The following is a 24,356-nucleotide window of genomic DNA, read 5'->3' as shown; positions in this document are numbered from 1 at the left end:
TACTACTTTTCTTCTTCACTGTGCGTTTTTGGCTGGTACAAAAAAAAAACTCCAAAGCAACTCCTGTGCAAAATACGGTAATATTACACAATATATATTTCAAATTAATTTTAAAGAGGGCGGCATGGTGGCCGTGTGGTTAGCGCGCAGACCTCACAGCGAGGAGACCAGGGTTCAATTCCACCCTCGGCCATCTCTGTGTGGAGTTTGCATGTTCTCCCCGTGCATGCGTGGGTTTTCTCCGGGTTCTCCGGTTTCCTCTCACATTCCAAAAACATGCTAGGTTAATTAGCGACTCCAAATTGTCCATAGGTATGAATGTGAGTGTGAATGGTTGTTTGTCTATATGTGTGCCCTGTGATTGGCTGGCCACCAGTCGCCAGAAGACAGCTGGGATAGGCTCCAGCACTCCCGCGACCCTCGTGAGGATAAGCGGTAGAAAATGAATGAATGATTACATTTTTAAAAACTTTTGTTTCCGGGTAATGTGATTGTTGTTATCGACTAAGACATTAAGTGGAGAATAAACGCTTACATTTGGTGATATATATGTATATATATATACAATATACAATATACAATATGTCTACCAACAACAGTGACAACATTGTGGCCGTTCCGGCACCGCTCAAAGCTATCGATGCAGCTAGTGACTTTTGGCAACACATCAAAACTTAGCTCCGACTACAAGAAATAACATTGGACTCGACAAAGCATTTCCCCTCATATACCGTGGTATACCTTGAAACCGTTAACCGGCCCAAGTAGATATAGTAGGTAAAACTAATACAAAGATTGTAGTACACTAACTTACAGGAAAATTTCAAATGACTTAACAAAAAGGTTGCTGAACCCTGGTATGGAAAATGGATGGCTGGACTTCATGTGAATGTGTTTGTGCGTATACGGGATTGGACAGGATGATGATGACTCACACACACACACACACACACACGTGTACAAACAGTTCACACATGCATCATCGTCATTGCACAAAAACCATATTAGTTCTGCTCGATGATGCTAATCGTTCCCAATAAGCATCTCTGGAGGCCCGTCAATGCCCCTGTGAAAGCAGACCACACTGGCCATTCCTTATTGATCACATGACATGCTCATATCGCTGTGTTTGAGTGTGTGAGTGTGCATGCGTATGTGTGATGAGCCAAACTGGGACGTCAAAAAGGGTGTGTCTTCCAGTTTTAAAAGTGGACAATTTAGGTTTTGGTACCTCAAGGAAGAGGTGGGAGGAGTTCTGACAGGTAAAGCGGGGCAAGACCATTTCAAGATTTCAAAAGAAATAAAATAATTAAAAAATGGACTTTAAAATACCCAGGCAGCCAGTGGACTGAGGCCAAAACGGGAGTGATGTGGTCGCTTGTTCTCGTATTTGTTAAAAGACTTGCAGCTGCATTCTGGACCAGCTGTAGACCGGAGGGAGAAGAGTGGCTAACTCCAAAATAAAGTGCATTGCAGTAATCCAACCGAGATGTGATGAATGCATGGATTACTGTCTCAAAGTGCTGCCTCGAGAAAAAAGGTTTAACCTTTGCCAGCTGCTTTAAGTGGAAAAAGCTGAAGTTCACCACTGTGCCTAGTCACTATCAACTGAAAGCCCAGGTTGGTGACCGTGGGCTTTATGTGCAATGCCAATGGGCGTCAGTGAAAGGAGGGCACTCACAGGAGCCGCATTACTTCAGCCTTGTTTTCATTAAAGTTTAAAAAATGTTGAGTCATTCAAGCGTTGATGTCATGAAGACGTACAAGGAGGGGTTGAATTGAGGAGGCATTTTTGGTAATTAATGAAACATTAAGAGCCAAGTGGAAGGTACCATAGAACTCAGTAGGAGCGAGTAAAAGGACAAAAGCAGGGGCTCTAAAATTGAGCCTTGTGGGACCCCGCATGGCAGTGGAGCAGTGGAGGATTCAACTGCAGGGTCTTGAGACACATGCTAACTCGCAAACTAGAGAGCTAGCGACCAAAACGGTAGCCTTCAAGTTATTTCCTTTAAACTTAAATAGCCAAAAACTTACCACTTCCACACGGATAGGGAGGATAACTATTAACAGTTATTTAACCTTTAACATGAACATTAATCAAACGTAATAATTTTTTCTGGGTACATGATACCATACAGCAAGGCGCGGGCCTCAAACTAGTGTCCTGCGGGCCACATTCGGCCCGCGGGCCGCGTGTTTGAGACCCCTGGTCTAGGAAGACCGGAAACCACCAAGAGAAAAAAAAAAAGTCTTTTGGTAATCGTACACCAGGAGTGACTTGAATGTTTCATGCCGTGTGTTAAAACCAAAACAGAATTGAAACCAGAGTGACAACACACACATGTTGTATCAGCCAGCAATAGTAATAATGATACTGACTTAATTAAAAATAGTCAACAAATTCACATTTTGAGATAGGAAGAACATTATTTTCATCACTACCCTTTTGTGTCCCCTGTGAATGGATTGTGCTGATGGCAGCCATGAACATCGCCACTGGCGAGTGTGTGTGTGTGTGTGTGTCTGACAGTGGAGTTGCATGACTAAGCCTTTGCATGTAATGTCAAGTAAATGCATGCGTGCATCTGTCAGCAAATTTGTGCATGTCCTCTTGGCATTCCCTTTGTTATATGTTTGTGATGCATGACGTGCTGCATGTATGTTGGAATGAGAGCATGGTATCTTCTGTGTGTGTGTGTGTGTGTGTGCGACTCGTGTAGTGTAAGGACACCGGAGAGGAAGTAAAAAAAAAAATATGGATTTTTTTTTTACCCCCTCTTTGCAGTTATAACAGCTTCCCCTCATCTGGGAAGGCTCTCTCGAAGATTTTGGAGTGAGTCTGTGGGAATGTTTGTCCATCCATCCAGAAGAGTATTTGTGAGGTCCGAGGTCACTGATGTAGGACCTGAGAGAGTGACTCTTCTTGTTAAAATGTACAAATGTGTTTGATGGGTCCAGACTAGTCTTCTACACCTCAGATCACTAATTCTAATATAACCCAGCGTACAATAAAAAGCATTAATAACAGTGTGCATTACAGCCCCCCTGCGACATCTACTTGTCATCTTTACTTCACTGACTAAAATGCATCACACGCTAACAAGCCCTCATGCATGCGCAGAACTCATTTGAAAGTCACACACATCATTTAATCGAAGCTCCCCCTCCGTCCTTCGTCCTCCTTCCACCCTTCAAGACCGCACAGCTAAGTGGAGTGCTTTTACCTCACGTTGTTCTACCCATGTAAGGCTACTGATGCCAGCTTGTCATCCTGTTACTCCTATTACTGCGAGAGGAGCGTGCGTCACGGCTCCCACAACCCACTTTTATCAGTCAGCTTCCTGATCTCATTGATGGTGCCAGGCATTTCTGGTTCAGACCGATGGGAATGACACAGATGTCCAGACATTGGTAGTCCATTAGGAGCTCTGTGTATATATACTGGCATAGATTATATTGCTATGTTTGAGTGCCCTATTAAAAGAATAATTCACATTTTCCGTCTTGTTAATCCCAAGCAGGGGTATGCGTACCCCTTGTGGTATGCGAGCAAATTGCAGGGTGGAAACATTTAATCAGTTCTTTCCAAAGTGCTAAAAAATATTCTCAGTCATTTCAAATGAAGCCAGACAATACAATGGAACGTTCCATGGAGAAAACAACCTATGGCAAAGCTGATTTGATTTATTTTCAATGTCAAAATATTTGTCATGTTCTGTGTCGTCGCTAGGCGGCACGGCGGTCGAGTGGTTAGCACGCAGACCTCACAGCAAGGAGACCAGATCTGTAGTAATTTTACAAGAAAAAATTTGCAACATGATGAGGAAAAAAAAGACATTTTAGTAACATTAAATACAAAATAAAAAAATGTTTAATCTTACTACAAACAAACCCAAACAATGAATAATTATATTTTTTGGCAATTATATTGCGGAAAAACGTAATAAATTCCAATTATTATAGAAAGTCATACTTACAAGAAGAAAATTTACAAGAAGCTGTCCTAAAGCAGGGCGGCACGGCGGTTAGCGCGCAGACCTCACAGCTAGGAGACCAGGGTTCAATCCCTCCCTCGGCCATCTCTGTGTGGAGTTTGCATGTTTTCCCTGTGCATGCGTGGGTTTTCTCCGGGTACTCCGGTTTTCCAAAAACATGCTAGGTTAATTGGCATAGGTATGAATGTGAGTGTGAATGGTTGTTTGTCTATATGTGCCCTGTGATTGGCGGGCCACCAGTTCAGGGTGTACCCTGCCTCTCGCCCAAAGACAGCTGGGATAGGCTCCAGCAACCCCTGCGACCCTCGTGAGGATAAGCAGTAGAAAATGAATGAATGTGTAGTCGCTCTGCCGCCTGTCTGCTGTTTTGATGAAGTGCAGTGCCGCCCTGCAGAGGCGGAGCCTCAAGTGCGCACCTGCTGCCAATCACTCACCTGGCCTTCTTAAGCACAGCGGGAGAGGACACTCGTTGCCAGACTGCACAGCCGGGCTTTTCGTGTCTTGACCTTGTCTTATGCTCTTATGTGTTTATCTGTATTGTTTTGTTCCTGAGTGGAGTTTTCAACTGCATCTTGGTTTTTTTTTGCTGTTGCTAATTCGTCTTCCAGCCTAGCGTTTCCAACAGCGCTTTTTCTTTCCTGGCCTTGTACTTTTTTCCCGGCTAGCCTTTTTCTAACAGTGCTTTTGTGTTTAGTATTATTCATCTGGACTCTAGTATTGTTGTGTTTTTGTTTTTTTGTATTTTTTACGCCTTGTTTTGAGGTCACTTTTGTAATAAATATTTTTAATATAGCATCCACACTTTGTGGATCCACATCCACAATTATCAACTCATATGAGTAGAGTTGCATAATTCTGATTCCGAACGATTCTGACATAGCATACTTTAAATATGGGTGCTAACTAGAGTTTTTTTGGAGATGAAATGTCTGAGCTTTTTGATGAATTTCTGAATTTCTCTGGAATTTCACTATGAATTTCATACAGGTCCGACAATCAAATCTGGCGTTTGTCTCAGTAACAAGTAACATTACTGACACCTAATGACCCGTATAGAGTACTACAGTCACAATTTGAAAGCATCTTCTTAATGCCTTTGTATTTGTATGTTACTTCATTTAACGATTTTTATGCATAAAATGCTTAATTTAGGCAAGAAAAAGTACATAAACTCTGCTAAAATCAACCATGAAACAATATGATTTATTCATTTATATATTTTGGAAAAACCATTATGTAGGATTATTATATTTTTTGGGAGATTAAATGTCAGAGCTTTTTTATGAATTTCTGAATTTCTCTGGAATTTCACTATGAATTACCTACAGTTCTATTTTCAACCATTAAGTACTGTACATAAATATAAAACCATTTAATTGAATTTAAATGTTGTTTTAAATGACGTTTTTGAAGTACACTTTCACAAATGATGCTTACTTTTGAAAAGTGATACAATTTGTTGCCTCGATGTTGATGTAAGCTATTTTATGACTAATAATAGTAATATCAACAGTAATATGAATAATAGTAATATCAAAACTGAATATTTTCTTGGAAAAAAAACTCAGAGTTAATAATGAAACATGTTCATTGGTAGCCCCGTGGACCCCGGTCCCGTCATAACGCCGGGCCCCCCTAGGGGGCGCGCACCCCAGTTTGAAAACCACTGCCTTAAAGAGATATGCTAGAATGACTGTGGATTCTGCGAAGGCATATTAAGGCATGAAGCAGAGCACACACACACAAAAACACACACACACACACTAGTGTCTTAAATAACCCAGTGAGTGATGGCAGCTGAGGACACAATATTACCGCCTTTGGCATTTGTCCTGTGAATGTTTGGACAAAGACGGAAGGGTTGAGTGAGAGAAAACAGAGAGGAGACAGTGACACAAAATCCGAGATAGAGAAATAAAAAGAAATGCACAGAAATATACTTTGGAAGCGTTTTTTTTCCACAGCATGAAGATCCCTATGGCCTGAGGCACAATGCCAAAAAGAAAAACATCCAAATTAATGACGCAGTCCAATCATTTTTATGTCTTCTAAGTATTCTATCTCATCAAAAGCTGCTCGGGGTAGTCGCAAAGTCCCGCCCAAGCCCCTGCAAAGACCTTTTGCTTAGCCAACTTAGCTTGCGGCACTTAGTACTCTACATGACTTTATTCATTCATTCATTCATTTTCTACCGCTTTTTCCTCACAAGGGTCGCGAGGGGTGCTGGAGCCTATCCCAGCTGTCTTCGGGCGAGAGGCGGGGTACACCCTGGACTGGTGGCCAGCCAATCACAGGGCACATATAGACAAACAACCATTCACACTCACATTCATACCTATGGACAATTTGGAGTCGCCAATTAGCCGCCAGGATGTAGGTCTTACCGATCTTCTGAATGTGACTCCAACATGCGAACCACTCATCCACCGTGCACAGTTAGCACAGTTAACAAAACCAAGACCATAAATGACTACAGCAGAGTCAATTCATTTTCTACCGCTTTTCTTCACGAGGGTCGCAGGGGTGCTGGAGCCTATCCCAGATATCCCAGGCACATATAGACAAACAACCATTCACACTCACATTCATACCTATGGACAATTTGGAGTCGCTAATTAACCTAGCATGTTTTTGGAATGTGGGAGGAAACCGGAGTACCCGGAGAAAACCCACGCATGCACAGGGAGAACATGCAAACTCCACACAGAGATGGCCGAGGGTGGGATTGAACCCTGGTCTCCTAGCTGTGAGGTCTGCGCGCTAACCACTCGATCGCCGTGCAGCCTGCATGACTTTATTCATTCATTCATTTTCTGCCGCTTTTCCTCATGAGAGTCGCAGGGGGTGCACAATTTGGAGTCGCCAATTAACCTAGCATGGTTTTGGAATGTGGGAAGAAACCCACACATGCACGGGGAGAACATGCAAACTCCACACAGAGATGGTTTGAACCCTGAATTGAACCCTGGTCTCCTAGCTGTGAGGTCTGCGCGCTAACCACTCGACCACCATGCAGCCTGCATGACTTTATATACATGAAAAACAATAAAAGCACTATTATATGACATTTTTAAAGAATCCAGATAGAATACACTCATTTATACACGTACAAGGCTTCTAACTCATCCGTGGAGCGTCCTTGCTCCTCAGGGTGTTTTTAATCATTTGCGATGCTCAAAAATATGACGGCGTGACATCACGGTCTTATAAGCAGGGCTCAGCACTGAGGTGGTTTGCAAATAATCTCTTGCATGTAATTGCTGCATGTACGTCATCAACGTGTGCCTGCTGCATCTGTGAGTGTGACATGCATGTGATCATTATGAGGCATCATGGAAAAGGAAAAAAAAAAAAAACACTCCCAGATGCGTGTGATGCAATTACGCCCTTGATTATCTGATTGGGTAAACTACAGGCAAGCTGGACACTCCAAGACAAACATGCTGTTTGGCGACTGTTGACGGAGTATAAACCACAAGGAAGTACACACAAGCAAACACATACATGTGCATAAAGCATGTCTGCCATGATGCATAGATGTTCACGTGCACACTGAGTCTCATCAGCAATAAATATTTGTCTGAAATATGTGTTTACATGTCACATACTTTGAGTATACAGTAATTACTGTCTGTTTACAGTACAGTGCAGTGTGTCTCCAAGGAGGAAGGACTAAATAAATTGTCTGATTTACCATGTTCCATTAAAAAAACTGTTATTCTTCAAAATGTAATTACAAGTTGTTGTTATTTTAATTGGACGACAAAGTGCTTAGCAGTGTTGTCTTGCAACAACAAAAATGTTATGGGTTCAAATATGCGGTCACAAAAGTGACCTCATATTTCAGCAACCATTTTTATGACAGTATAGTTTATAGTAAAGAAATGAACCCTGGGTATACTTCAGAATAATCATAATAATAATACATTATAATAATACATGAATCCCTCATTAATAGTGGTAAATTGGGTCCAGACCGAACAATGACAGGTGAATTTCTGCAAAGTATTATTATTATTATTATTATCATCATTATTATCGCTGTCTTTGAATAGTTCCATTCCATGAGTCTGATTTGCTGTTGAATCATATAAAGATGTCATGTGATCACCATTCTAACGACATGGAAGGGTGACCACAGCTGACCACAAAAACAGCATAATTTGTGCTAATAAATAATTAAAATGAAGTGTGCGTTTCAAATTTAGTCAATCAAATTTGACTATGAGAATCCTTAGTCGAAGACAGCACTGTTAATATTACAATTATTATGTTGTGATAATTCAAACCTGCAATAAAAGGCTGTTGTTCCAACTATCAAATCTGGCGCTTGTCTCAGTAACTGGTAGCATTACTGACACCTAATGACCAGTGTAGAGTACTACATTCACAATTTGAAAGCATCTTCTTAATGCCTTTGTATTTGTATGTTACTTCATTTAACAGTTTTTATGCTAAAAAATGCTTAATTTAGGCAAGAAAAAGTACGTAAACTCTGCTAAAATCAACCATGAAACAATATGATTTATTCATTTATATATTTTGGAAAAACCGTTATGTAATATTATTATGATTATTGTGTTATTATTATTCGTCCAAGAGACCTCAATAAATAAAAACAACTAAATCCCCAAATCAGTCTTTACTGACTATTTACTGACCATTCCTTTTTAGTTTTCCATGGTTGCAAATGTACTACGTTCTGATGTAATGGACTCTTTAGGTTAAGAGAGAGTAATTGGAAATCATAATGAAGCAATAATGTATTCGGCTTATTAGTCAAACGGATTAACCCTATATAATATCTACTTTGCCCATATAATCGCAGGGCATGCCGGCCTTAATGAAGCCACCATTACAGTCTTATCGCAGTCATTAACAGTGCAAGGCAGAATCAGTTGAGCTGCCTCTATGTATGTAATCAGTAGCCATTAAAGCAACAATATGTAATTACTGTGCCTTTTAAAATGACAGCTTAACAAGATGTTGATAATACAGTGGCTTGTAATATGGAGATTAATGTCTCTGCCATTGCCATAAAACCCTCACATTACCTACTTTTCTAGTGTGTAACTTAGGTGGTCCAGCCAGGACACTGATGTTCAGGTTAGTGGTTGTTACTTTTATGTACAGTGACAACTTTGCTTCAACGTACAACAATCACATTGTGCTTCAATTATGTTTTACCTGGCCAATTGTTATACATATTTAGAGCTCTAATTTTGTACACAGCACCGAGGCTTAAAAATAAAAAGTACACAACAAAAACATGTCACAGTTCTGACTGTTTCTTTAAAAAACAAAGTCATGGCCTCCATGTGTAATTTTATGCAAAACACACACATTTCTACCAAACCTTGTAGACGGTACAGGAGAAACACCAGGAGAAAGGCATCAAAACAGGAATATGTGTTTCATTAGACACGTTTACATGGACCCAAATATTCCAATTCCATTCGGGTTATTTGCTCAAACGGAAAGAATCTAACCTTTGTATACACCTCATTCCGAAAGAACATATGATCGGATTCACAGGGGTGGAATATTCCTTTCCCCAATCCGATTGAGGTATCTTGTACCCGCTCAATCGGAAAAGTTGTCAGACTGCGTTCTTCTTCGTGGTGTTTTTCTTCTTCTGTTGTTTATTGGCGGTTGGCAAGCAGCTTTTTTTTATTAAAAAAGAAAATAATTCTTCTTAATTATAAAATATTAGCAAGATTGAACTTTATCTTTTCCTGTTCCCGGGTGCGTTCTTTCAACGAATGCTGGGATATGACGTAACACGCAGCTTGAGACGTTCTTCGATTTTAAAAAAATGGGGATGAGCAATTGGCACTGGACTGCTGCGGAATGTTTGTTTTTGATGGAAACTAAATTTCGACGAACGAAAAACTGGAAATACGGAGTTATTACAACAAGTGAAAGAAAAACTCGAGGAAGTCGGTATCACGTGATGTTGGTGTTTACGATTTACTGCGCATGTCCCATTGACTATTCTGGTTGATTATAGCGGCGCATGTAGATTGGAATATTCCTTTTCCATGTATACCATTGCTTTCGGAGAGGTCATTCGGAAAGAGAAAAACTCCTCATGTAAACGTGGCTACTGATTGAATCGCTATGGCGATACTTAACATCTTGGAAGAATACTAGAGTTCCCATACTGTCAGTTACAGGAGAGGCATTATTGAGTAGAATGTACAGATGGATGTATGGATGCAGTTACAGTAGATTCTACGTGCAGACGCTGCCCTCTTGCCCGACCAAACCCCCCCCTCCGCCTCTCACCGAGCATATTTTGGAGCTAAAACACACCATTGAGTAAGTAACAAGGGAATCCTTGTCCAAGGCCACCAAACCTCCTGTGGACAGCCAGCAGGGAAGCCACTATATGTTTGTGAGAGCGTGCATGTGTATACAGCCAGGTTAAAATTATTTGCTGCTGCCTTTTAGCAGCAAACTGAGGCAGCTTCCTTTCACGCTTTTTTTGCCCCCTCGGGTGAAAGCAGCGTGGCACGGTGCCATATTCACATCGCATGGCCCGCAAATGTGCAAAAACAAACATATGCCATAGCAAACAATGTATAATTGAGGTAAACTCGCTACGCTTCTGTGTTGCAGAGTCCATGTTAAAGCTCAGAGCGATGTGTTTAGTTTGAGCACCGCGACCGGATAGTTGTCCTTTCACCATCAACACTTCTGCTGTGCTTGGCAGCAGACCACCTCCCCCCCCCCCCCCCCCTCTCGTTTCCTCCCCAGTCTTTCAACGCTCTGCCTTTCCCCTAAACCTCCCTCCTTCCCAGACCTCTTCACTGTCATGCGGTAAAATCCTCATGCAGTAAAATCATCAAGCTTTTTTTGGCCACTAACACATTTTACTTGAGGCTGAATGCAAGTCCTTTAATTCACATTCACTTTTGTCATTGTTGTCTTAAAATGTGCTGCTTTCCATTACTATGAATTGCTTTTTTATTGGCAAGATGCACATTCTAAAAAATTAATTGAATTGCAAAAAAAAAGAAAAATTTTGCAACACGATGAGGAAAAAAAATAACATTTTAGTAACATTAAATACAAAATAAAAAAGTCGTAATCTTACTACAAACAAACCAAACCATGAATAAAGATGTCATTTTTTGACAATTATATTGCAGAAAAACTTCCAAATATTATAGAAAGTCATACTTACAGAAGAAAATTTACAAAAAGCTGCCTAAAGCAGGGCTGCACAGTGGACAAGTGGTTAGCGCGCATACCTCACAGCTAGAACACCAGAGTTCAATTCCACCCTCGACCATCTCTGTGTGGAGTTTGCATGTTCTCCCTGTGCATGTGTGGGTTTTCTCCGGGTACTCCGGTTTCCTCCCACATTCCAAAAACATGCTAGGTTAATTGGCGACTCCAAATTGTCCATAGGTATGAATGTGAGTGTGAATGGTTGTTTGTCTATATGTGCCTGGGATAGCTGGGATAGGCTCCAGCACCCCGCGACCCTCGTAGAAAATGAATTAGTGTTCTAAAGCAAAAGTCCTAAAGTGAAAACTCTGCTGTAGTCATTTATGGTCTTGGTTTTGTTAACTGTGCTAACTATGCACGGTGGATGAGTGGTTCGCATGAATGTGAGTGTGAATGGTTGTTTGTCTATATGTGCCCTGTGATTGGGTGGTGACCAGTCCAGAGTGTACCCCGCCGCTCGCCCGAAGAGAGCTGGGATAGGCTCCAACGACCCTTGTGAGGATAAGCAGTAGAAAAAGATCTAATCACACCAGAGACCCTTGTTGTTAGTATTAGATTACTATTATTATTATGAACTTGGGAGTTTACAGTACAAGTGTACAAATACAGTACAGTACAGTGTAGTTCATCTTTGCCATTTATCATATCTGCTGGAGAAATGTGTCAAATCATTTTACAAATCATAGCGGATGATAACTAACACATTTATCTCATTAATTCAAACAGTTTTGGCTTCCTCTCAAGCAGTTAAACTCCCACAATGTTGTGTATTTATTTGCAATGAAGACTAATTTTCTCTGTGGTCCCTAAGGAAGAAATTATAAGCCTTGATGAACTCAGCGAGGTGCTAGAAACCAGAACAGGTTGTGTGTCTCTCAGGAAATTCATTTGCGTCAAAGAGAGAATGTGGGCCTCCCCTCAAATAGACTTCTGAGCACATGTCTTCCCTTTATAAATCTTTTGAAAGTCTCCCTCCCTCGCTCCAGCCCCCCTCCCTGACACAGATACTGCAGATGATGAGATGATGAATATGTTATGCAACAGAGCATTGCCATATCTGAGACGTGACCTCTATTTCCAAAGGGTGAAATACTTCATGAAGAACATTGTTTGGTCCGGGAGTGTACTGAATTGGTTATAATTGTACTGCAAATACACATACATTGATGATACCCGTATCATACCTGTATGATACCTGTATCATACCGCTATGATACCTGTATCATCAATGTATTCCTGCAGTCGCGGGGGTGCTGGAGCCTATCCCAGCTGTCTTCGGGCAAGAGGCAGGGTACACCCTGGACTGGTTGCCAGCCAATCACAGGGCACATATAGACAAACAACCATTCACACTCACATTCATACCTATGGACAATTTGGAGTCACCAATTAACCTAGCATGTTTTTGGAATGTGGGGGGAAACCGGAATACCCGGAGAAAACCCACGCATGCACGGGGAGAACATGCAAACTCCACAGAGATGGCTGACGGTGGAATCGAACTCGGGTCTCCTAGCTGTGAGGCGTGCGTGCTAACCACTTGTCATTATATAATTTTAATACGTATATTTCATTTATATAAAAATCCTTACATTTATTGACGCAAAACATCATTGGACAATTTTGGCCAACGTTTCAGAAATGAATGTAGCATGGCTAACTTGTCCAGTTGGATGGAAGTCTCTGCACACAACATGATAAAAAAAAATCCTTAGCAAACTATAATGCTAATGCTTTTAGCTAAGAAAGACGTAGTGACCGATTCCAATTCCAATCACTTTATTAAAAGGCGGTAAAGAAAAACAAGGTGTAAACACACTCATACAGCCTGAGTCATACTCACACAGCCACACTATGATGCTCTGAAAAACATGAGTTGAGATGAGTTTTATGTTTTTTTGGCAACTTTGATGTCAGGTGGGCCCTTCAACATGTGTTTAATTGAGGAGGGCGTGGGTTAGTTTTTGTGAATAGATGCCAGCACGATTGAGCAGTCCGCTGGGTAAATATTTTACCACACATACTTTCCTTATTTTATTCTTTTCTTTCCAGTATTTATTCTTACTTTCCAGTATTTTATTCACATTATGTCAGTTTCCGCAAGATTCCGCATTTAACAGTCGTTTTTGCTTTCATTGGCCATAATGCCGGAATTACAGGGCACTAATTGTGTTGTGTTTTGTTAGTGTGAAGAGCGACAGAGTTTACTGTGTTGTAATTGAGCACTGCTGTTGGCCGCAGACTCCGTGTACTTCTATTGAAAGGTTGCATTACTTGCACAATATAACCTTTGAGCACTTGTTGCAGGTGGCTAAGTCTGCATTAATTTAGCACCGAAAGCTACTTTGTTTTTCAGTCCTCAGTTTGGTAATGGTAATGGTAATGGTTTTATTTCATTTCAACATGCATCAGATTACAATTGAATGCATCACATAATCAGTTCACAGTTCCACATGTCTAAAAGGAGTAGGAAGAAACAAAGCTTATTAAATCCTACCCCTCCATCTGGTACTTTTACAATCAGTAACTGTTATATTTGTTCACTTCCTGCTTTCCAAATATAGTTTTAAGTTTTTTTTCACTTTATTTTACTTTTATTTAAGGTGATATGACCATCCAATGACATAATGGGTACCATAGTAAGTGTCAATATAGTGATATATATAGCACATCATGACTGGTTCAAGACTCCTCATCCTTGTATTTAGCAAACATCAACTGCTTGTATTGTTTCTTGAATTGGCTCATCGTTGTGCATTATTTGAGTTCCTTACTCAATCCATTCCATAGTTTGATTCCACATACTCACAGTTTGATTCCAGTATACCTCACAATGAACATGTCCAAATTCCAAATCAGTAACTGTTACATTTGTTCACTTCCTGCTTTCCTAATATAGTTAAATTTTATTTTAATTTTATTTTTGTCACGTACTAAAGTACAAGGTGATATGACCATACAATGGCACATTCTGTACCATATGTATAGCACATCATGACTGGTTCAAGACTCTTCACAGTGCAGTTTATATATGCACTGGTACTATTACGATACCGAGTTATTATACGCATTATTGGTTAATTAATAAACGCCAGGAAGAAAAATTGCATTGATTATGCAGCACGTCCAGATTGGATGCGTGTGGATTTCCTCCTACGAGAGCAGTGCTTCTCAAATAGTGGGGAGGGGAGGACTGTCAGGGGGCCATGAGAGGCACGGAGTGCTTTCAATGTTACAGCAGACCTGCCAACATGGAAAAATGTATCATACTCAACATGCAATTTGACTCTTGAATACGCTCTCCATATTATTACGAGTTTTGAGTTAAGTATGGAGAGTTCAGATAGATAAATAGTTGGGGTGCAACATCCATCCGTTCGATACAGGGGTCACGGTTCGGAATGCTTGTTTATTGAACAATATGTAACACAGCGCCTTACTTCCGTGTCTTGTACGCTATAACGCTGTCCGTCCACAAAGGTGGCGAGCACCACAGTGTACAGATGGAGGAGTACGTCGCCCACTGCCAGAGGAGCCACATTGGCCTCCTCCTCTGGTTTTACCAGTGCGACCTGGCAGTGTGCAAGGTTTTCCTGCGTGCAAGCAGAAAATAATTTGCATCTCAATTTCCTTCCTATGGGCTTTGTGGCCCCCTATGGAGAGTTTCCCCATTTTTGCACAAATCCAGCTCATATGTCAGGATGTAAATTGCACTTACAAACTGAAACAAAATGCAGCATGAATTGCTAGATCCCTCGGCCCAATCGACGGGATTCTGTGGCTCTACCTGACTGTGTATTATCTGTTGACAAAAATGTTAATTAGGACGCTCCTCCCTCTATTAATATGGCGTCAGTGCCTCAAAAAGCCCATCGTACAGCCAGAAAACGTACAGTAGTTTTCCTGGTATATAGTCTAAGTGGTTGGTACCCCACCATATAACAACACCACTGATGAAATGAAAGTTAAAATGCAGAAAATTCATAAGAGAGTGCAATTCCTGTCAAAACCTTTCAATAATTCAACTTAGTAGCAGCATGACATCATTTCCGATGTCCTCAATGAAATAAAATGGTATGTTCTACAAGCCACATCAACTGTCTAACATTTGACCCCGTTAAAGTTAACAAGACAAAAATTAAAAACATGAATAATGTCATGGAGAAGAAGTGAAGAAGGTATGTCCCCCTCTTCCAGTTGTGTAAAGTGCCTGTCCTGCCTCTGGCTGAGAAGGCTGCACCAGCCTCCTTCATAAATACTGCACCAGCAATGCTTGACGAAAGCTCCACTTCTCTCAGGTACAACTGCACTCTGGAGAGCTTCATTATCTACAGGATGCTACCTAAAGAATGGTGAAAGGGTTTCTATCACGGATCTCTGAGAGAGACTTGGACAGTATACACACATAGATAAGAATATATACTGTATGTAGTGAATTTTTTTATGTAAGAAATCATCACAAAACATTTGTTAGGTTATATTCTGTAGTGTAATTCAGCTTTTAGAAGTACAGTCTGTATCGGACTAAATGTTTGAGGCGGTTGATTATCTTGCTGCATGGTCAAAACTCCCAAGGAAAATAAAAAGCAAAGCAACAACTTTACAAATTTGCCCACTGAGGGACGAATAAAGGCATATCTTAATCTTAACAAATCATGTGACATGTGTCTCTTCTGTTATTGGCCACAAGAATGTAAACAGGAAGTGTATGAAGTAGTGACAAAAACAGCACTATTAAACAACAAATTGTTCTTAGTTCACTTTAGCAGCCTTCCAGGATCTATTCAATATCCACAATATCGGAGTTTTACCAAAGAAAGTGTTTTTATCCCTAGAAAAAAGTCATCTTCGACTCAAAGTCCATATATTTATACAGTAAACCATTTATGGTGGTTGATTGGTTCAAACATAATAAGAGTAAACAAGGCATTTATGACATACATAAGACACATTCTCATGTGTGTACGTATAAACCTGACTGACATAAATCAATGTCAGTCGCTCTCAATATATATAAGTTGGCTTTTTTTTTCCTGATCGTTGATTAATCTGAATATTTTTTATCATAAGTGCATGTCCTGTTTCTTTCCAGATTAATTATGCGACATTAACACTGGGTAGCAACCACTATGCGTGCAGTTAGAGACACTATACTGTATAAAGATGTACAAATATGCATCATTGGTTGCATGGGGGGGTGCTGGAGCCTATCCCAGCTGTCTTCGGGTGATAGGCGACCTGAGTTCGATTCCAACCCTCATGTTTGCATGTTCTCCCCGTGCATGTGTGGGTTTTCTCCGGGTACTCCGGTTTCCTCCCACATTCCAAAAACATGCTAGGTTAATTGGCGACTCCAAATTGTCCATAGGTATGAATGTGAGTGTGAATGGTTGTTTGTCTATATGTGCCCTGTGATTGGCTGGCGACCAGTCCAGAGTCTACCCTGCCTCTCGCCTGAAGACAGCCGGATAGGCTCCACCACACCCGCGACCCTCATGAGGATAAGCAGTAGAAAATGAATGAATGAATGAATGGTTGCATAGGATCTGACACATATGGCAGATAGGACATATGAGGACATAGACTAGACAACACACTGGCCTCAACATCTGGTCTGTCTTTGTGTGTGTATGTGTGTCCCTTTGTAAACACAACACTCCTGTTCCAAAACATTACAAGGTAGAATGTGTAATGGAGTACTTCTGGGACAGCTAGTCCAGAATCACTTAAGTGTTCCCTGGATACCAATTACCGATAAACAAGCAGCATCGAGAGCAGGATGAGAGCAGATGAAAAGGACAAATGTACAATCTGAGGAAACATCACAAATGTCTTACTGAAAGTGCTAATGACACAAAAAGACAAGTTAATCTTGTTACTGTATACCCGCCGTGTAAAATAACATTGAAAGGCATATTACTTGTATTGGACGTGTGCTTGAATCTTGAAATATTTACATTTTTTTTAATTTTCTACCGGGTCTGGAAGGGGAGGAGCAAGTGGCATCTAACCCAATCTTACCCCCCAGATATTATTCTCCATTTTTTGGTAAATTTCTGTTGTTTGTGATACATTAATGTGGACCTATTATGCTCAATTTTTGACCCTTTGTATTGAGTTGTGGTCTCCTATAGAGCAGCTACACACAATAACCCACACAAAAAAACTTTCTAGATTTTCCAGAATCTGCACCTATTCCAGTTGTATTTCTTTTGACTTGTGCTTCCTACCAAAAAGGTCTGGTTTAATTTATTCCACCCATGACCCAGGACTCACTTCCAAATGCGCCAACCTCAACCTTTGGTATCGTAACATCATAACGTTTATTGGTCAGGAAAGTGTAAAAAGCATAATAGGTCCCCTTTAAATTAAAATACTCACTGGTAAAACAGGGAAGGAAGTAGAAGCAACAAACGGTTAAATGAATAAAAATCTGACAAAACGCAACGTTGACATTGTCAGGAAAGAACAAGACTTGAAGAAGCAGGGAAAGATCCAAGGCACTTGCACTGCCAAGTGAAAAATCTACATCACGCTAAATGGAGGACCGGAGGCCAGAGTGCTTGTCGTCAAAGGCATCAAGGACCTGGAAAAATACTAAAGATATCGCCAAGACAACAAGGAAAAAGGACACAATTCAACAAGAACAACGCAGGGGGAAGGACTACAGTCATTATCATTTGACGACATAATCAGCACACCGCAAGGGACTGATGAACAAGAAGTACTGGATTTAGGAACCCATTTATCTACATTTAATGACACTCAAAATGCAACACAACAGTTTCCATAAGCTCTATAGTTGGAAACCTTTCCAGAACACAAACAACTGGAATTGGGGAAAGATATAGATCCAGACACAAGAAATAATAATTGAAATAATTTGAAATAATTGCTGTTACTACACGGAGGAACAATTATCCACCCAAACAACAAAAACACATATGTATGAAAATTACAACAATGACAGCCAATATTGAGTCAATTCAAGGAACCCTTTAAAGTAATTACTATCTCAGAAACCTGGATGGATGCTGACAACGGCATGGATTTTGAGCTGGAAGTCTATGAAATTACCTGCATCAACAGGAATATCAAAAGTGGAGAAGTGGTTGTGTACGTGGACAACATCTGAACAACAACAAATGTGTCATTTGCTATTGATAACATTTTGATACCAATACCAAAAATTTATTAATGTATATGTCAGCCAAAAAATAATCGTTTTACAGTATGTGGAGACTTCAATATTGATCTTCTGAATCCAAATAAGAAAAGGATAATAGATGACTTCATAGACACAATGTATAGTTGGAGTCTATATCCTAAATTCACCACACCAAGCAAAATAAGAGGTTGTTGTGCAACACTAATTAATAATATACAGGGTTTCCTCAAGGATTTTTTTGAAGCTGTGGTGGTAGGCTGCATGGGAAGGCAGACTGCCGCCACTGTGCTGCATCTGCAATTTATTTTATTATGATAAATTATCTGATCCACTTGTGATAGTCATAATAATTACATCCGGACTCTCCCGCCTCCACCTTTGGTCTATCCACCCTGGCAGCATTCATGGACAATAATTATCACTTGTCACTTTTGAGAAAATTTGTCACGAACTGGGTTTTGAATGTCACCAGATTTAGTGACAAAATCGCCAAAAGTTGGCAACACTGCTCCTAAACTTTGCATAGAAAGTTACAGATGTATGCCATGTCCTGGTGTAAAGTAGTAACTAGTATATGATGCACCGTATTTGCAGCTTTTTAAATTCAGCCATGTTCATTGTCAGAACTTTGCAACTTTGGCTCGTAAAGACTTTAAAAAAGTAAGTTGTGATGATGCTCATCCATGGGCCAAAAATGAGCTAGCTAGCTTCCCGCCAGAGAAAAACTGAGAGCCAGGCAAAATGTGTAAATAAAAATACCAGAAAGTCAAATGAAATTAAAACAGCAATCACAAAGTACAAGGCAGAAGAGTCCTATACCATCATATACTACATACTACCGTATGTTTAACAACTCTTGCACGCACTACTATTTCACAAAAGTGAATACACACCTCACATTTCAGCAACCACCTATACAACACCAGTGAGTAAACCTTGCATGTATAAATTGTGTCCAAGATGTCAATATTTAGTATGAGCACCATTGTTATCTAGCGCTGCCTTAATCACAGTGCATGCTGGAATTCGTGTTTCCTTCAATGAACCGCAGCTACTTAATGCACTCATGCAACCCCAGACCATGACACTACCACCACTATGTTTGACTGTTGTTAAGACACACTTATCTGGGAGCTCACTTGTGTTGACAAATATTTAGAAAATAATGGCTGTGAGTTGAGTCATTTTCAGTAAATAGTCTATACTGCTATGCAACATTTACACTGACTACTCTGAAGTAGATACATGTTTCAGTCCCGTAAGATATTACAACATATTTTGTATTATTGTTACAACAATCACAAATGTCAGATACAAAGTGCAATCTGTGTGTGTTCTCTCATTATGAATTTAACAATTACAAGTGCAACATTACTGTCAAAAATATGCACCAATTCTACAAACTGCGCCTATATTTATCTTAATGCCAAAAAAAAACTTAATGCTAAAAATAACCAATTACCTAAAAATGTCATCCAATACTTCTCTACAAGAGAAGAGAAATATGATTTCAGGGAATAACTGAATTTGAAACACTTATATGCTAGGACTACGTTAAAAAGCAATAGCATTTCAGTATGTGGAATCGAACTATGGAATGGATTGAGTAAGGAACTCAAACAATGCATAACGATGAGCCAATTCAAGAAACAATACAAGCAGTTGATGTTTGCTAAATACAAGGATGAAGAGTCTTGAACCAGTCATGATGTGCTATATATATCACTATATTGACACTTACTATGGTACCCATTATGTCACTGGATGGTCATATCACTTGGTACTTCAGTATGGGACAAAAAATTTAAAAATTAAAAAAAAAAAATAATAATAAAACCTTGAACTATATTAGGAAAGCAGGAAGTGAACAAATGTAACAGTTACTGATTGTAAAAGTACCAGATGGAGGGGTAGGATTTAATAAGCTTTGCTTCTTCCTACTCCTTTTGGACATGTGGAACTGTGAACTGATTATGGGATGCACTCAATTGTAATCTGATGCATGTTCAAATGAAATAAAACCATTACCATTACCATTACCATTACCATTACCATTACCATTACCATTGCCATTGCCAAATCATAAAAGTAGCCAATCGCTTATATAGCGTATTCCCTTCTTTCCACAGTAAACAGTTGCCACTAAATCAACAGCACCTCTGCTGGTTAGTCAATTAGCACACTCAATCTTGCCTCAATTCCTATGAAATAGCTCAGAATAATCCACAACACATGTAGGAGTCTTTTTAAGCAATTTAAATACTACAGTTAACCATAAAGACGCAACAACCAAAAGAAATAATCCCCAATCCATGTCAATCCACAATTAGGATTATGAATGTTGCCAAAGAAGTTTGGCAAAGGTGTTACGTTCAGGAACACTTTTGGACAACACACATGATAAAAAGGCTTTCAAATATTCAACTATGACCTCTGTGCACACATCATGTTGCACACATCATGTTGCACACCAAGTGCACAACCCTTGTCCTTATCTGCAGGAAGCCCAGCAAGATGCTGATGACCAAATTAACAGCAGTGTCACAGTGCAAGTAAACATCAGGCAGGGTGCAGCTGGGAATGATGATCCAAACATGGATGCTCCACGCATTCCCGTGTCACTGTTGATAATACACATTGTTTTGTAAGCTCGATGCATCCCGCAAAGGCAACGAAATTCCCACACGTGTAGCAGGGGACACGGGCCCACGGCGGCTGGAAGGTCATAACCACACAATGAAGCTGGTTGAACGGTCCACGCGTCTTACCTGGTCCCGTGGAATGCAAGGTAGCGAAGTCCTGCGGTGGGACTTGCTGTTGCTCTGACTGTGAGCCATCATCTCCGAGGCCGCTATGGAGCTGGACCTCCGTCTCCGCTTGAAGACAGGGATGTCCTCCTCCTTCGCCCCGGTCACAGAGCCACAGCACCCCGTCCCGCTGGTCCCTGAGGCCGGCAAGAGCCGGTCAGCATACCGCGCAAGCAAAAAAAAAAAAAAAAAAAAAACAGCAGGTAGGCCAGGTAGAGTCTTCCAGCCGGCCCGGAATCAAAGAGACGAGGGTGGCGGTCTGTGGGGAAACAAGCCGAGGATGGACACTCCCCGACCCAGTCGGACGATCAGCAGGGTCCGGGCGGCTGAGGACGTGCAGCCTGGCAGGCGGGAGACAGCAGCTGCTTCTCGGCACCGTGCAGGGTGAGGAGGAGGAGGGAGAAAAGGGGGTGGGGGGAGACTTGGCCCAAAGTGGCTCACCGCTAGACGGAAAACAGCACTGATGAACACCCCACTGCGAATCAGACACGGCCCGACCGAGAAGGCACATAGGAGTGTAAACACGGAGGGTGGGTGGGGGGTGGAGGTGGAGAGACGCAGTCAAAAGCTCCTCCAGAGCGCAGCCCGCCGCCAAATGCGGAGAGCCAGCTGAGCCGCTTCTATTTCTGCAGCCTGCGTCCCAGTCGAGCAGTCCGAGGATCACAATAATGGACCGCGATCCGCCACGGAGAGTCTGAACGAAGGGTGCCCCCACCGAGTCCTGCTATGACGGCGTGACACATGTGCTCATGTCCCCCCATGCAGGCGCTCCGACGCCGCCCGGGGATGTTTGTCACGAGTGGCGCTTGATGATCCTCTGGAGCTGTCAGTCTCCAAGAACGTCACCATCAGTCAAGTGCAATGCTACACAAACATACATCTAGTATACGGTTCCTGTTGATACAGGAATATCTACATAGTAGCTATCTCTATTTCCCTTCATGATGACTGCTCTTTCTATCACCGATGATAGCTACCATCAGTTGTGCCTGTGTGAAATAATGTTGTTAGTCCTATCAATAATGAACACTGGTGTTCCACACCAGATTTCATCAGACTAATTTTTTTGCTTCATTATTTTTTGGGAAAATTTGCAGCTCCTGCTTGTTGTATTATTAATTATTATTATTATTATTATTATTTTTAGACAGCAAACTCCAAATAACATTTTTTTAAAACATGCAATACAAGGCTGTTGTTCTGGCGATCAAGTCTGGTGACTGTGTGTCTCACTGAACATTACAGCAACATTACTGACACCTAGTGACCGGTGTAGAATACTACATATACAGAACTGGGAGCAAGTCTCAAGTATTTTGTCAAGTCTTTAAACTCAAATCGAGCTGCACGGCGGTCTAGTGGTTAGCACACAGACCTCGCAGCTAGGAGACCGGAGTTCAATCCCACCCTCGGCTATCTCTGTGTGGAGTTTGCATGTTCTCCCTGTGCATGTGTGGGTTTTCTCCGGGTACTCCAAAAAGTACTCCAACATTCCAAAAACATGCTAGGTTAATTGGCGACTCCAAATTGTCCATAGGTATGAATGTGAGTGTCAATGGTTGTTTGTCACTTGGTTGTTTGCCCTGTGATTGGCTGGCCACCAGTCCAGGGTGTACCCCGTCTCTCGCCCAAAGACAGCTGGGATAGGCTCCAGCACCCCCTTGCAACCCTCGTGAGGATAAGCGGTCTGCAATCAAGACAAGACAGTTAGAGTCATAGTCCGAAGTCATAGGTTTGACATTTTCAAGTCCTTACAAGCATGCAATTATAATATAATATCTGACTGAATAACTAACTAAATAAAAGTAAAAAAAAATACTAAAGGCTCCCTTTTTGCCCTGAAAGCCTCCTACAATATAACTATGTATTAACATGAACAATACAACAAAAACTCAATTATTTGTGAAAATAAACATGGAAGAGAAGTGAAAATTGTAGCTCTCATCACTCTAGTATCCATCCGATACAGATACTACCTTGGTATCAAGTTATTTATATTTGGATCGATCCGCTCATCTCTAACGTTTCCATTGACACTTCCTGGCTCTCTCTATAATGTGAAGCAGCTTCTCAGGGGAATGAATGGATTTCTTGTTACAGTAGTTGGAAAGCTATATGAGACACACCTTTTGATTGACTTAAAAAGGAAGTAAAACCACCTTAAGCTGAATTGTATGCTTCCGTTAGGATGAGAACAGTTTTTGGACAGACAGCCAGCATGACAGGCGCAAACAAAGCAAGATCCATAATGAAACGCTTGGATTACCTTATGATTCATTCATATAAGATAACACAGATGTGTCATTTAATGAATGAGATTGGTCCACCAAGCAGGTATTAATGTAATACCACCTTATAATAAATAATACATAATAAATAGAAAGACCCAGAATATGGAAAGTTGCACTAATACATGGGATGTAGCATTGCTTGCTTATTCAGCCATCATGGATCACACGGCCAACACCCATCCATCCGTCCATCCATCCATCCATACATCCATACATCCATACATCCATACATCCATACATCCATACATCCATTTCCTATGCTGCTTATCCTCACTAGGGTTGCGGGTATGCTGGAGCCTATCCCAGCGAGAGGCAGGCTACACTCCGGAATGGATTAATTGGATTTACATTACTTTTTTAACAGAAGCATTCATTTTTGTACATTTTGGTTTTACTCTGACCTTCTGCATCAAAAACCAAGGTACCATTGTCGTCCAGTTAGGGGAATAGTGCTTGCATCACTGCCGGTTAATTTCTGTCATCCCACTAGATGGAACACACACATAAAAAAAAAGAAAACAAAATTTAGCTCAGAACATAATCTTGCTATCTGCGATTTATTTATTCATATATTTCCTGGATTAAATTTTGAAATCCCATCATCCTCTGTATCCTGTGATGCAGACTAAAAACAAGGACAAGTCTGCAAGCCTTCACCTGTCTGCCCTACATTTTATTGAAAGGGTTTAAAAGGGACTAAATCATACTAAGTGGTCATACAGAAACAAAGAACAACTTCTGCTGCGGTTTTCATGTTTGAATCCCACAGGTGTTTCTTCAAATGCATACACTGTGGACATGTTAGCCCATAATCATGACGTTCTTTATTGTTAGTTCTTTATGAACCAAAGACATTTTT

General features: G+C 40.9%; 1 protein-coding gene across 2 annotated transcripts in view; it reads right to left on the bottom strand.

Moving 5' to 3' along the window:
• Positions 1-21,392, bottom strand: part of pde3a (phosphodiesterase 3A, cGMP-inhibited) — a 57,009-nt gene extending 35,617 nt beyond the window's left edge. Inside the window, exon 1 of one of the 2 annotated variants that reach the window (XM_078792951.1) lies at positions 21,168-21,392. In XM_078792951.1, the coding sequence (XP_078649077.1) occupies positions 21,168-21,239 (72 nt within the window). In that variant the 5' untranslated portion in view covers positions 21,240-21,392. The remainder of the gene's footprint in view (positions 1-21,167) is intronic. The other variant, XM_058079504.2, reaches the window with a different exon arrangement.
• Positions 21,393-24,356: the final 2,964 nt, after the last annotated feature.

Source organism: Doryrhamphus excisus, linkage group LG8 (genome assembly GCF_037039965.1).
Source record: "Doryrhamphus excisus strain RoL-2023G ecotype Guam linkage group LG8, RoL_Dexc_Guam_v1.1, whole genome shotgun sequence".
Lineage (NCBI taxonomy): Eukaryota > Metazoa > Chordata > Actinopteri > Syngnathiformes > Syngnathidae > Doryrhamphus > Doryrhamphus excisus.
The sequence above is the reverse complement of the archived record's forward strand: the minus strand, read 5'-3'. Positions and strand labels throughout refer to the sequence as shown.